Genomic DNA, 13,906 nt, shown 5'->3' with positions numbered 1-13,906 from the left:
CGAATGCGGGCGGATGTGGAGCGAGAAACTACGACCGGCGTCTGTGTCTATAGGGCTGGGCGTGGTCTACGGCAAAAGTCGCCGCTGGTGCAATTAGATGCTGGCTGAGGATGGAAGTTGGTGATGGTTGGAAACCGGCGTGCTCCAAGTCTGCAAATGCCACCACATCTCAGCCTCGCAGCCACACGCCCTTGGCCGAGACTCGGATTGGCCGAGCAGTCTTGCGGGTCCCGAAACAGGGGGTGTGCGCGCAGTAAGCACTAGGGTCTTCTAGAACCAGCTAGAGTCACGTGGTAGGGTTCAGGAGTAAAAACCCCAGGGTCTGTCTCCTGTCTCTGGATCTTCGAGTGTTGACTTCTCACGATGCCAGCACGACGACAATGACTCTAAGTGTGCTGCCATTTCCGACATCTGCTGCCTGACACTATGTGCGGCATATTTCTCTCTATTGGCCGAGCCTTCTATCCGCGCTCCGGGAATCTGGAGCGCCGGCTTAGGGCTAGAGGACCCGATCTGCTAGCCACCGAGAAATTCACCGTCGACTATGCTTCCAGCCCGTCGGGCACAGCCGCATCCGAGCCTGCGTGTCTTGAGCTCACAGCGACTGTGCTGTCCGTAAGAGGCGACCACATTGCCCGCCAGCCCATTTGCACGTCTTCCGCGGCGTCTCACCACGACCGCGACGTGCTCTGCTGGAACGGAGAGGCCTGGCGCATCGATGGCCGTCCAGTTGAGGGCAGCGATACGGAGGCTGTGTTTTCCCTGCTTTCTGCGAGCACCAGCCACGCCGACTTTATCGAGCGTCTACGCCTGGTTTCTGGCCCGTTCGCTTTTGCCTACCTGCGCGTGCGCGACGGCGGTTACAGGGTGTATTTTGCCCGAGATCGGCTGGGCAGGCGGTCGCTGATGCGCTGGCGGGACCCCGAGGCAGGGAAGCTCGTGCTGTGCAGTGTTTCTGATGGCGAGCTAGGCGCAGAAGAGGTGCCGGCTGATGGCATCTACTGGGCGGATGTCACCAGCAACGATGGCGCGAGCCTTTGCTTTCAGCGTGAGGAGTGGCTGGCAGATGCACCACAGAGCGAGGACCTGGTAAGTGAGCGACTGCTAGACGGCGGCTGACAGGCATTGACTCAGGTGTTTTCATGCCATAGATTGGTGGTTTAGGTCTATTCAACATGTCTGTTCCCACACCAGACGAGGTCGAGGCCCATGCACAAAGCGATGCCATCTTTAAAGCCGCGCGTAGCCTGAACGCAGCACTTCAGGAGTCTGTACGGCTACGCGCATGGGACATACCCAAGCTCCCCCCGCGCGCCATGGAAATCCAGCACGGGAACACGGCTACAAGCAAGGCCAAGGCCGCAGTCTTCTTCTCGGGCGGGCTGGATTGCACTATAGCAGCGCGACTTATGTGTAACGGCCTAACGCCAGACGATGAAATTGACCTGATCAATGTAGCGTTTGAAAACCCACGTGTCGCGGCACAGCTGCGCAAAGAAAAGGGGGACATTGCCGACGTCTATGAAATGTGCCCCGATCGGATTACAGGGCGTGTTGGCTTCAGGGATCTGTGCAAAGCCTGCCCCAACACCAAGTGGCGCTTCATTGCTGTCAATGTGCCGTATGAAGAATCTCTGGCACACCGCAGCGAAGTTGCTGCACTGATGTCGCCTCACAAGACAGAGATGGACATTTCTATTTCTTTAGCATTCTACTTTGCAGCCCGGGGCTCAGGAACCTTTTACAACTCGTGGGAGCCCCCCACCGTCACCGACGCTACCGGCAGTGCCAATCATGGATATGGAACGACATCGGCACGTGTCGTTTTCTCTGGCCTAGGCGCCGACGAGTTATTTGGCGGATACAACCGGTGTGCGCTAATTTACTCGCGCCAAGGCTACGCCGGCGTCGTAGACCAGCTGAAGCTGGACGTGGGCCGGCTGAACACGCGGAACCTGGGCCGCGATGACCGCGTTATTAGCCACTGGGGCCGCGAGGTGCGGCTGCCATTTTTGGACGAGGACGTGATTCTATGGGCGATCCGGCGGTCAGTTTTGGATAAGTGTGATTTCTCAGTGGCCAACGACCGCTATGCTGGTGTACCACCAGACAAGCGGGTGTTGAGGCTGGTGGCGAGGGAGTTTGGTCTAGGCTGTATGCATGAGAAGAAGCGAGCGGTAAGTGGTGGCGGGAGCGAAAGCAAATGGGAAAATGAATCACAAAACTGCAGTTTACTAACAGCTGAGAAACAGATTCAATTCGGGGCCCGGTCAGCCAAGATGGAGACGGGCAAGGTTACGGGGACTCAAGACATTGAGTTTTAGACATAGATGGCTTACGATAGAAAGCTTCAGGACGCACACTCCTCTTGATGCTGGCGGTGATGACCTAAACAGATACTTGGGAACCATGCAAGGACCGACGATGAGCATGGAGCAACACCCGCCTTATCCAGGAAAGAGTGCTACGGGCGAGAAGAGACTGCGATAGTTGGTGGCTCTCTGGGCACACCAACCCTTGTCTTCTTTCTTGTTGTTTCTTCCGAGGCTGGGTCTGTTGTCGGTTGTTTTGTTTTCCCGTCCGCTGGTTATGACCTCGATTAAAGGCAAGTCTGAGCCGGCATGGGGATTTGTGTGTGGCATATGACACTGATGACATATTCATGACATTCTTCATACATGACTAGTTATAGCTATACAAACATGCGTGCTATCTTTACCGCGTATCAAAGGAGTGTTTGATCTGCCTGCACATAAAGAGCCAGCATAAGACGGAGCGGCGGAAAATACACACTCGCAGCAAGCCAGAAACAAACATAAAGCGTCTCAAGAGCCAGCGCGCGCCGCCTTAACTCCGTGTTCCTGGAGCTGGAGCATTGGCACAAGTTCTCTGGAAACTCTTGCAGCGAGTAGAGCAGAGTGCCCTGGTGCAGAAGCAATAACCATCTGATCGCTGTTTCAAACGTTGTCTGTTCTTATTTGGGACTGCACAGAGTCGGACGAAAGACTGGATGGGGGAAGGTCGAACGGATTGGTGAGGGAGGGGGTGCCCTGTACATCCATAACTTACAGACGAAGGACGGTGAAAACAGTGGACCAGACATGGACAGGGCCCTGGAAGCTGGCTGGACGTTGAGGCCGGGGCCCTGAAGCTTTCTTTCTGCCAGGCCCATCTACCCTGTATCACATACGAGGGCATCTATCTAGAGCACCACACCACACAGACCGCCTGCCCCCCCCTGCTCGGCTACTGCCCCTTCGTCTGATAAGTCCAACAGCTTTCAGACAACATCGTCTTCCTCTTTTGCCGTTTTGGGACGCGCATGTGGAAATTCCCGAAATGTGAGGAAAAGCTAAGAGCAGAAAAGCTCCGGCCCAGACGCCATCCGATGTTCATGCGGTGGTTTGAGGGGGATTCGAGGTTTGACACGAGTGGTGGAGGGCGCCCCTCGGGCCTTGTCCTTTTTTTTTTCTTTTGGCTTATATTCGTTTTTAACTACAAGTATAGCATGCTGTGCGGCTTCTCTCTCGCTTGTTGTTCCTGGTTGCTGTAACTAACTATTCGTCCATGTCTTTGGTGTTCTTGGCCGTTGGCGCTTGACACAAACGCAAACCTGGCGTGTGTTCTTCCGCCTGTCTCTATAGATATCTCTATATCCGTCCTCGCTCGGACTTGACTTGTTCTCCCGCGCCTAGTACTGAACTGACTGACTGAGCTGCTCGCCTCTTCTTCTTCTTCTTCTCCTCCTCTTTCTCTACTCCGCCGAAACGCCTCCCCCATGCTTCTGGCAAGCCGTCTTCTTCGCCCAACCTGCCTCGACGGCCTGAGCCGGACTCAGAACACTTGACCGTCACCGCGCGCGCATAAACTCACCTTCCCGCCGCCAAAAGGCTCTGCCACCTTTCTCTCTCTCCGTCGACCATGAAACCCGGCCACCGCCCGCCGCCGCTAGCCCTCACCGCCCACCCCGTCACTCTTACGGCGCCCACGCCCGCTGGAGACGTCGAGGCCGCACGCGCCCCGGGGACAGCGAGGGACGGCTCGCGGGCCGCGGCGAGACGCACCGGCTGTGATCGCGTGCTGCGCATCGTGACTGAGACTGCACACACCATCGTGTGCATGTTAATGATGCTCATGCTGGCCTTTTACCTCAACTACGATGAGGCGGCCGTGAACCGATCTTCAGGGTGAGTTCCGCCCTTCTCTTTCAAAGTGTCTGTGGTTTACATCTGCTAACCCTCGCCCTCTCTAAACAAACCAGCCCACCTGCTATTGCACTTATTCTCGGTCTGAGCATCGATATGATTCTCAACTTCTACGCCATTGCCCACTTTGACAAACCGCTCTCTGGTGCTGCTGCTCTAGTCAAGTGTGTGTTAATCTTTACGTACATTGTGATATTCCTCGTGTACCTAGCGTCTGACGGGCCATTTCCGTCTGACTATTCGTTCTGGGGAATCAAGGCAGACTACACAAGCGTGATTGTGTACAGTCTGATTTGGACCATCAGGTAGGTCTCGCTGCTTCTCTTTGCTCTCATGTGCCTTGTCTAACCACTGCCACCGCCACAGTGTCTGGGACCTTGCCGTCGTCGTCGTCAACCGCAAGATTTTGCTGTACTGGTTCATCCACATGGTTGACCAAGTCAGCCAGTCCCGAAAAGACTTTGAAGCTGCTTCTGTCCATGACAAGCAGTTTGAGGCGGCCAGTCCAGCCCGGGTAGCGTATGCCACGCCGTTCGTTGGTCAAGCCCTATAGGCTGGCTCTGGCTTTGCTCGTGTACTTTTTTGTGCTTTTGCGCCTTTGCTTTTTTTGTTTCTATGATACCCACTCTTTAGCGTAATACTTTACCGTTCTATGTCATACTAAGCCTCGTTCTGGCCTTATATTTATGTTAGTTTATCTGTATCTGTCGTGATGTTACACACTAGACGTATTAAGAGGGTGATGTGATCGTAGTGAATTGCATCGCCTGATAGACACCCAGGACAACTTATATGAAGTTGCCTGCGCTCTTGTAGATTCGAGAGACTGTAGTCAAAGACAACAATTCTTTATTTTTGTGGTGCTGGCCTAGCGAAGCAGTCTGCACCAACTCCAAATTTCCGACCATGTTCTCATGGTAAATTATTACCCAGTTATCACTAGGGTTACCAGGGTTACCCAACGCGTTGCTTGAAGCTCTAGCAGTATCATCGTCAACAACATCGACATCCAATCAACCAATGTCAGGCCATCTTACTAAATACAAGCACCCAAGATTGCATAAATGTTCCAGCTCTAACAGCCCAGCTTCTGCCTCAGTTGCTTACTCACCATCTTTGTGAATCAATAAATTGCCTCCTGAACATTCTCAGATCTTGACCCCTACTAGGCCATCTCCAACTAACCTTGAGAGAAAAAAAAAAAGAGACATGCCGACGACAACCAAGCGGAAGCGCGCCGAGCCCGTCTTTTCGACCAGCGAGCCCGAAGGGCCCAGCAAGCAGCAGTCGGATAGCTGCTCGCCGGGCCAGTCGACGCCAGCTCTCAAACAGACGCAACAGGACCAACAACCTGCTACAGACGCCTCCCAGCCAGCCAGCGCCACGAGCCAGATTGCACCTGACGCCGGCGGCAGCGGCGGAGCGGACACAGCAGGAAAAGAAGAGGGGCATGCAGGCGACGTCGAGATGGACATGGACAACGCGCCGCCGCAAAAGGAACAAGACCCAGCCGAGCCGCCTGCTCTGCCGTCGCGGAAACGCCGCCGGCCACGCAAAGCTGCCGCGGCCACGGAGAAAGCCAAGCAGATGCCGACGGAGCAGCAGCGGGAACTGGCCGGCGAAAAAGCGGCGCTACCGCAGCCGACTAGACGGCGTGCAGGGCGCGCACAAAAGCAAAAGAACTCCGGCTCTGCGCCTGCCGCCCCCGAAGCTACGGCCACGCTCACAGCCGCGGCCACGCCACAATCCGCAGCTCCCAGCACCGCTCGCGGCCTCCACGCCGACCGCAACATCGACACCGTCGTGCTGGGCGACCTGTGTTTCCGCACATGGTACGCGGCGCCGTACAGCAAAGAGCTGCTCGGCGCTGGCAGCGGTAGCGGCGGCGGCGGCGGCAGCGGCGGCACGGGCGGCGGACTGGGCGGGCGGCGTCGCCAGAAGCCGTTGCTGGAGAGGCTGTACGTGTGTCCGTACTGCTTCAAGTATGCGCGCGAGGTGCTTCCGTGGGCGCGCCATGTGGAAGTGTGCGGCGGCGCGGCGGCGGTGCCGGGGCGCAAGGTGTATGTGCATCCGCGGCGAGAGGGCGAGGCGGGCGAGTGGAGCGTGTGGGAGGTGGACGGGGAAAAGGACTCTGTAAGTACCTCTGGTGGCATGGCACGGATTCTCTCTTTTCTTTATATTGAAAGGCCATGTGTCTGATGCTAACACCATCCCGCAGCTCTTCTGCCAGAACCTCTCGCTGTTCGGCAAGCTCTTTCTCGAAACCAAGTCCGTCTTCTTTGACGTGCACAACTTCAACTTCTTCCTGCTCGTCTTCACGCCGCCCGCAAGCCGAGGCTCCGCGCCGCGCATCACCGGCTTCTTCTCCAAGGAGAAAATGTCCTGGGACAACAACAACCTAGCCTGCATCCTCGTCTTCCCGCCATGGCAGCGCAAGGGCCTCGGCGCGCTGCTCATTGGCGTGTCATACGAAATCGCCCGCCGCGAACGCGTCCTCGGCGGGCCCGAGAAGCCCATCTCCGACCTCGGGCTCAAGGGCTACCGCCGCTTCTGGGCCGGCGAAATCGCCCGCTGGCTGCTAACTATCAACGCGGCCCATGGAGCGGGGCCCCCGCTTGTCGACGTCGACCGCTGTAGCCGCGATACCTGGATCACCCCCGACGACTGTCTTGCGACTCTGCGCGACATGGGCGTCGTCGAGCCAGACGAGCCTGCGGCCCCGATGCCCGGTTTTGCGGCTGCTGCCGATGGCTCGCCAAAAGCTGAGCGTCGTGTGCGCATCTCGCGAGACGCAGTGCGTGAATGGGCTGCCAAGCAAAAAATCAGCCTGGAGCGCGCGTGTGACCCGGCAGGCTTCGTGGAGGGCTATGCGGTAAAGAATGCCAATGACGAGACTACGTGAGTGATGGTCTGGGGGTTTGGGAGAGCCGGTTGGCGCTGTGAGTCTGATGCCCTGATTGCTAGACCGTATTTGTCGACTGCCTTGCCTTTTGCCTATTTACCTGATTCTTCTCTTCTAGATACCCAGTTTACTATTTTTTTTTCTTTCTTTTTTGCTTGAATCGATCTTCACTTTTGGCTTGTCTGTCTGTTTGTGGAAACACGTCGCTTCTATTATGATAATCACCATGCGCAAAAAAAGAAAAAGACGCACTACTGTGACCATGTGTAGCTTCTTTGACAAGGACCTCTGCCCCATCGCTGACTCGACTACTTCTCCCCGGCAACACCAGCCTTGACATCTCGCGCGGATTAAATTCCATCAAAGTCGCCGCCAATGTCTTCATCGTCTAGGTCACCGTTCTGAATGTCATCGGCCATCTCCCGCTCTCTCTCGCGTGCTTCCTGAGCGTTCTTGAGTTCAAGACGGTGTTGGTTCATGGGGAAGCGCATAGCCTAAAGGAGAAAACGGACGTAGTTAGTACTTGAGGTCGCAGAACATGGACAGTGTACGGAAAAATAAAAATCAACATACCTTGACGCTTTCATCATGAAGGGCCAGGCAAGCGCGTATGCGGTCGTGGAAAGCATCAGCCGGCTCACGCGTCGCATACACGTCGCCAATGTCCTTGCTCTTCATAAATCCGTGTTCGCGGTCCAGGGTAGCCTCAATGACGCCATCGCGGATAGCTTTGGCAACAATATACTCGGCTGACTCTTCGCTGCCAAGCTGGAGACGAATGCAAATGTCACGCAGGGGAATCCGCGAGTATGACAGCGACATCATGCGAATGCCCGTTTTGATGACGTTCTGGCGCAGGCGTAGCACCAGCGAGTACGTGTTATCTTTCCGGAAGGCGTTGGACTCGGACACAATGACCTTTTCAAACAGGTCCAGATTGCCTACCCGCACGGCCTGCACAAGCTGGAAGTATGGCTGCAGCGACGATTCTAGCATGGACTGGCGGAAGGTGGCACGCTCAGGAATGTCACCCATCAACAGCTCTACTACTATCAGCATCTTGGTAGCACTCTGGGTGAAGCCTACGGCACAGGCACTGGAAGGGGCCTTGCGCGAGGCGGCAGTGAGATGTTCGTGTGCCTCAGTGTAGCGCAGCTGGGTAGCGCGGATGCGGCCAAGATAGTATAGGAAACGGGCCACCTGGTTGTTGGAGGCGTTTTCGGGGAATTGGGTGTGGGAGACGAGCAAGTCGGCCTGTTCAATGCTAGAGGTGAGCAAGTAGCTTCGGAGCAGCAGCACAATGACGGCAGCCTGGGTGTCCGTATCGCTGCGCAGGACAGCAGTCCGCAGACCCTTTAGTAGAATAGGGCGAATGGAAACAATGGGGGATTGGGGCGAGGGGGCCTTGGGCGATAGCTGCTCAAAGAACAGCGACAGGTAGAAGTAGACCTTTGCGGCCAATGAGTCTAGAGTGCGGCGGTTGAGAGAGTGGATGTGTTCGGCCAGATCAGTCGAGAACTTGGCGCCCTTGTCAAACTCCTTGTTGTCCAGCAAGAAAACCTGCACCAGAATGCTCAGGTAGACGCCAACCTCGGGGAAGACGTCCTTGACGTCCTTGTCCTTCTTGGCAGCCGGCAGCTTCTTGGGCTCACTGTCAATCTCCATGTCGGCAGGCGTTGAGGCAAAGGCGGTACCCTCGCGGCCAACGGCGGCCAGGAGGCCCTTGGCGACGGAGATGGAGGCTGACGAGGCCGGGTAGATCTCGACGACGGCGGCGGCGATGACTTCGGGCGTAAGACGCTTACGGAGGAGCGAGATAGAGCGGAGGGCACGCAGCGAGAAGCGGGCATCGAAGAGCGTGACGCCGCGGTCTAGGAGGGCACAGCTGGTCTTGATATCTGCAGGATGGCGGAAGTGTCAGCGAGGCGAGGGCCGAGATGGCGGATACGGCGCTCGATGGAGCTTGGGGGAGCTCTAGACGCGGGCGGGCGGGGGGACTGGAGACGGGGGATTCTTACCCGAGACTGCCTGAGCAAGAGGATCAACCACGGGCTCAGCTCCGTCGGCAGCATCAGCCATGTCGACGTCCACGTCGGGCTTCTTGGCCGGTTTCTTGGACGGGGGCACAATCACAGTCATTTTGTCGTCGGCGTCGGTGTCCTTTTTGGGGTTTCTGGGGTCGGCGGGCATTTCCGTGCGGCACGGGCTGGCAAAGAAAATCGGGCGGGGGATCGGGCGGGCCAATGGCGGATGGGAGGGTGTGTTGAGGTGTTTGTTGCGAGGGCGTGGAATGGGGAGCAAAAATCAGAGGGCAAGTGTTTATGGCTGGCTGAGGGCCGGTTTTTTTTGGGCGGTGGCAGCAGGCGGCGAAGTGGTGACGACGGGGATTGTGAGGGCTGCTGAAGATGGCAAATCAGGGAGAGCTTGGGCGGTCCAGGCCTGGAATTACAGCGCCGGACTGGGGGGGATTTGGCTACAGGAAAGCGCTCTTCAGCTGGTTATTAGGCCTCTGTTTCTCTATTTCTTTTTTCTCTTTCATTTGCAGCGTCCACAGCATCTCAGAGCTTCTCGTCCTCCAGCTAAACGGCAGGCGCAGCCTTGGATGCGCAAGGCTGGCAGCTACTACCACCGACTGCTGACTAATTAGTACTCGGTACACCTGCCACGCCTACACCTGCCCCGGGATACAGGTAGCGGGTACTTGCGTCCCGCCAGCCAAAGCTTCAAGTTGAAGGTATAGCTAGGTACATAGCTCGCCAAGCTCCACCCCACCAGCTACCAATGAAGCAATTGCCTGCACGCCTACAATCAACGACGACATGCATCATAGTTGTTTCTGCCCATTCAATAATCACGATACCCAAAAAAAAACATACTCTGCTGCGTTCTGACTGGCCGGTCTTCCTCTTTTGTTCTGTGCCCTTCCTTATTCGCCCTTGCCTGTGACCTTGGCTGCCTGCACTGCACTTAGCTTTGTAATCCAGCTCGCCGACGGCTGGATCTTGCGCACAATGCGCAGTTCGTCTGATGAGTATCCAGGGATACGGATGTTGTATACACGCTCGAGGACCAGCTGAATGTCCCGCGTCTCGAGACTCTTAGAACCTCGCTCCTTGGCATTTCTACACGCCGTGAGGAGGACATTGTCGATAAATGAGTCTGCGAGGGTCATGATGCTCTACAAGGCAGAAAAGTAGACACGTTAGTATCACCGCCAAGCTCCAGCAAGTACATGGAATAGAAAACGCAAAACTTACCTCTTCAACGTCGGGTGCCAAAATGTTGCCCTCCTGGCCTTCAGGTTGCCCGCCGCACACCTGGCGAACAAGCTCATCAAGCCTCTTCTTGCTGAGTACATGATCCCCCTCCGCCTCATTGATATACTGTGGAACTTGAACTTTTGCAATAGCTGGCTGTGCAAGGACACCACCGGGCGTTCCAGTACCAGCGTTGTATGTCGGGCGTCCCGGGCCAGCGCCACCCGCCACGGCAACTGGCTGCGGGATTTGGGTAGCCCGCTCTGGAAGCTGCTTCGGGATAACCATTTTGTTCGCAGTGTTGGTGGTGGTTTGCGTCGACGTAGGTGTGGGCGTCACGGATTGTTGTCTTTGGTTCTGATTCGCAAGACTAACAGCAGCCGACATGCTGAGAGGACGAATCGCACCACCTGCTGTCGCAGACTGCGGCGTGCCGACTCTGGGAGTAATGGCACTCGGTGCTCCAGTCAAAACCTGTCCCCCCATGGCGGCAGTTGCGATGGCTGTGTTGACAGGAGGAGGATGCGCCTTCGCATTCTGTAGTTGCTGCTGTTGAGCCTGTGGTTGTTGTTGCTGCTGCTGGGCCTGTAACTGAGCTTGCAACTGAGCCTGTAGCTGCTGCTGCGTATGTAGACCTGGCATGCCAGCTTGTTGCTGTTGCTGCTGCGGTTGTTGTTGTTGCTGCTGCTGCTGCTGAGCGGCGGCGGCGGCTTGCTGCTGTTGCTGCTGCTGTAGGCGTGCGTGATGTTGCACCTGGGCTTGCGCTTGCGCTTGCGCGTGAGCTTGTGCCTGTGCCTGCGCTTGTTGTTGCGCTTGCACTTGGGCTTGTTGTTGCGCTTGTAACTGTGCTTGCTGCTGGGCTTGAAGCGCCAACTGGGGCTGAATGGGATGGTGGGCCTGAGCGGCAGGCATATTCGGAGGACGTGCGGAGACCGGCGTCGGAGGCTTCGGCGGTTGTGGCTGGATCTGCTGCTGCTTTTGGGTGCGGTTACCAGCCGCTCCTGTCGTCACTTGTTGCTGGATCTTAGATGAGTCGAGTTGTGCATTGGCGTGGACCGGAGTCCCGACCGGCTGGGGTGTCCCCTGCTGCTGTGGGGTTGCAGCAGGTGCAATTATCGGTGTTCCAGACGGAGTAGTGCCCTGATTTCCTTGCGCCAAGCGATTGTTCCCGGCCATCGCAGCAGCAACCTTGCTTGTTACAGCTGTGCGCCAAGCCTCTTGCTGTCTGCGAAACTGATCAACATAACGATTGGCCTCTGTAAAAGATTTAGAGATTTGCTCGCGCTGTTGCTGAAACTTGACCGAGTCTTCTGCCGTACTAAGTCCCTTGTCAGTCCTTTCTTTCTGGGCCGCCGTAATAGCATTCATACGTGTACGGCTGTGCTCAATCGTCATCAAGGCCTTGACATAGCTCTTCTTTGCTTCTGCCGTCCATTTTTGAACAGCCTCCACGCCCTTTGTATCCAGGAGTGTTGGTGGAGGAGTCCAAGACAAAGCGTTGATGTGCTTCAGGATGCTGTCGGGAACCTTGCCTGTCACAAGCGGCGTGGCACCCATGCTTGGTGATCGAGTAGCCATATTCGCAGCAGTGGTTTGCGCGGCAGAAACAGCAGGTGCTATCGGGTGAGGGTTTTGTGCGGCTTGCTGGGCTTTGTTTTGAGCGAGCGCTTGCGCCTGGGCTTGTGCCTGGGCTTGTGCTTGAGCTTGAGCCTGTGCTTGTGCTTGAGCTTGCGCTTGAGATTGTTGAGCTTGAGCTTGCGCCTGAGCCTGCGCCTGAGCCTGAACCTGCGCCTGCGCCTGAGCCTGAGCCTGAGCCTGTTGCGCTTGAGCTTGTGTCTGGGCAACGGCTTGGGCTTGCGCCTGTTGCTGGGGGTTCTGACCCTGCGGGTTTGCTGTTGCGGCAGCGGCCTGTTGTTGTTGGTGTTGTTGCTGAAGAATCTGTCGGCGCTTGTTATTCAGCGACATGGAAAATTCAAGAATTCTCTTCTTGGCGGCCTGCTGCTCATCCGAGTCCTTGGGGCTGTTTTCAAAGGTTGCGTACAAAGATCGCAAGCCAGCTTGATAGCGCTGACGTTCGTTTTCGGGCAGCCACGTCATCTGCATAATGTGCTCCGGCCGGAAGATGTTGAATTGGCGGCCGTTCACTGTAGCCTGCGCCTGCATAACAGGCGTTCCAGGGGCGCTATTGTTCATTGTGTATTGAGCGATGAGGTGGCACTGTTGTCGCGTATTAAAAAAAGTATTGCAGATGCGCCCTGAGTCGCACACTCGCCGGGAAACTCTGGCGATAAAAGTAGAATAGGGGCACGAGTGTGCGAGGGGGCACTACTTGCTAGCGATCGATGGTGATAAATAGAAGCGACCTGAAGAGATTCGAGCGACGTTGAATTGATGAATAGCGTAATTATGAGGTTGTTGATTCACGGAGGGCCAAAAAGGAAGTGTAAAAAAGTTGGAGGGATCTATACTGCCTAGTACAGCTTCACAGCCTCGTCAGATTTCAATGCTTGTAGACCCACCACAGCCTTGAGCAGCCCCAGTCACGTGTCTACGGAATCACATGTCTAATAACCCTAAATAGTTGTCGTTCGTCCCGTTTTCTGAAATTTCGCAAAGCGGTCTCGAAAATTTCATCATTATGTGAATCGACACGGACCCACAATTCTAATTTTTACTGGACATGTTGCGACCGAAAATGTGCCTTTTTTACGCCCTCAATGATGGTTATACATATGCGCAACACTCACTCTAATGATAGCTTGAGCCCTACATTGTATTTTTTGAATTGAATTGAGTTGGCTTTGATTTGCAGTTTTTTTTTTTTTTTTTTGGAATTGAATCGATTTTGACTTGGTCGTTTTTCGCGATGTTCAGGCCCCTCGCCTCACCCCCCTGTCAGCCAAACTCCCATAAAAATCCCCATACAGACCCATGTAAAAGGATCACGTGACAATGGAAATTTTGAGACCGCTTTAGGGGCGTTCATTCTCTGCGCCAATTGTTTGGAAACAAGCAACCGTCAAACTAGTCCACGTTGTTCCGGAAGTACCCCCATGCCTTTGTCCACTGTAGCAATATATTTAAGCCTCTGTCGGTATCCCCTTGTTACCACAGTATCTGCAAGTGATACTGTGTGGCTTATTGGAGATCGAAACGCTCTGACGACATGGGCACTGCATAATTATGTGTAGTTATGTGCGAGTACACTTGTATGGCATGATGCATTCTGCATGCTTCGGAGAAGTGCAGCATAACCACCTGGCGGTCACCAAGCAAAGCCCCGACAGGCACAGATGTTGATGAGAGAGGCGTCAAGCCCGGGACTATGCGAGAATGGCGCAAGACGTTGGAGATTTCTGGGTAGAAAGCATGTGCTGCCACTGCGGTGCATAATACTGCTACACGTGCGCTGCTGACACGGCGCTCGTATGTCTGTGATTGATTGCTTGTGGCACTTTTCTTACAGTCTCATCCACACCTCCCTAATAAGCCCGTATAGCTAGTTGTGTGGGTTTGGCTAATGTGATTGCGGTGTGAGTGAT

The 13,906-nt window shown here is 55.5% G+C and overlaps 5 protein-coding genes across 5 annotated transcripts; 3 read left to right on the top strand and 2 right to left on the bottom strand.

Annotated features, from left to right (window-relative positions):
- Positions 1-426: 426 nt before the first annotated feature.
- On the top strand, positions 427-2,324 carry BROUX77_006716 (uncharacterized protein; the record flags this gene model as incomplete). The annotated part of the gene is made up of 3 exons (XM_073751732.1): positions 427-1,089; positions 1,152-2,177; positions 2,253-2,324. 3 exons carry the CDS (start codon positions 427-429, stop codon positions 2,322-2,324), a joined length of 1,761 nt encoding a protein of 586 aa, XP_073602863.1.
- A 1,597-nt stretch (positions 2,325-3,921) lies between these two features.
- BROUX77_006715 (uncharacterized protein) lies at positions 3,922-4,758 on the top strand (the record flags this gene model as incomplete). The annotated part of the gene is made up of 3 exons (XM_073751730.1): positions 3,922-4,187; positions 4,262-4,510; positions 4,572-4,758. The coding sequence occupies 3 exons, from the start codon at positions 3,922-3,924 to the stop codon at positions 4,756-4,758; spliced, it is 702 nt and encodes a 233-aa protein (XP_073602862.1).
- A 656-nt stretch (positions 4,759-5,414) lies between these two features.
- BROUX77_006714 (uncharacterized protein) lies at positions 5,415-7,107 on the top strand (the record flags this gene model as incomplete). Its single annotated transcript, XM_073751729.1, has 2 exons — positions 5,415-6,338; positions 6,424-7,107. The coding sequence occupies 2 exons, from the start codon at positions 5,415-5,417 to the stop codon at positions 7,105-7,107; spliced, it is 1,608 nt and encodes a 535-aa protein (XP_073602861.1).
- Positions 7,108-7,457: 350 nt separating this feature from the next.
- BROUX77_006713 (uncharacterized protein) lies at positions 7,458-9,297 on the bottom strand (the record flags this gene model as incomplete). The annotated part of the gene is made up of 3 exons (XM_073751728.1): positions 7,458-7,601; positions 7,681-9,005; positions 9,126-9,297. 3 exons carry the CDS (start codon positions 9,295-9,297, stop codon positions 7,458-7,460), a joined length of 1,641 nt encoding a protein of 546 aa, XP_073602860.1.
- A 736-nt stretch (positions 9,298-10,033) lies between these two features.
- Positions 10,034-12,557, bottom strand: BROUX77_006712 (uncharacterized protein; the record flags this gene model as incomplete). Its single annotated transcript, XM_073751727.1, has 2 exons — positions 10,034-10,285; positions 10,365-12,557. 2 exons carry the CDS (start codon positions 12,555-12,557, stop codon positions 10,034-10,036), a joined length of 2,445 nt encoding a protein of 814 aa, XP_073602859.1.
- Positions 12,558-13,906: the final 1,349 nt, after the last annotated feature.

Source organism: Berkeleyomyces rouxiae (assembly GCF_048999995.1).
Source record: "Berkeleyomyces rouxiae strain 22BRR77 chromosome Unknown BrBRR77_ptg000009l, whole genome shotgun sequence".
Classification (NCBI taxonomy): domain Eukaryota; kingdom Fungi; phylum Ascomycota; class Sordariomycetes; order Microascales; family Ceratocystidaceae; genus Berkeleyomyces; species Berkeleyomyces rouxiae.
Note: the sequence above shows the minus strand (reverse complement) of the source record. Positions and strands in the feature narration are given on the sequence as shown.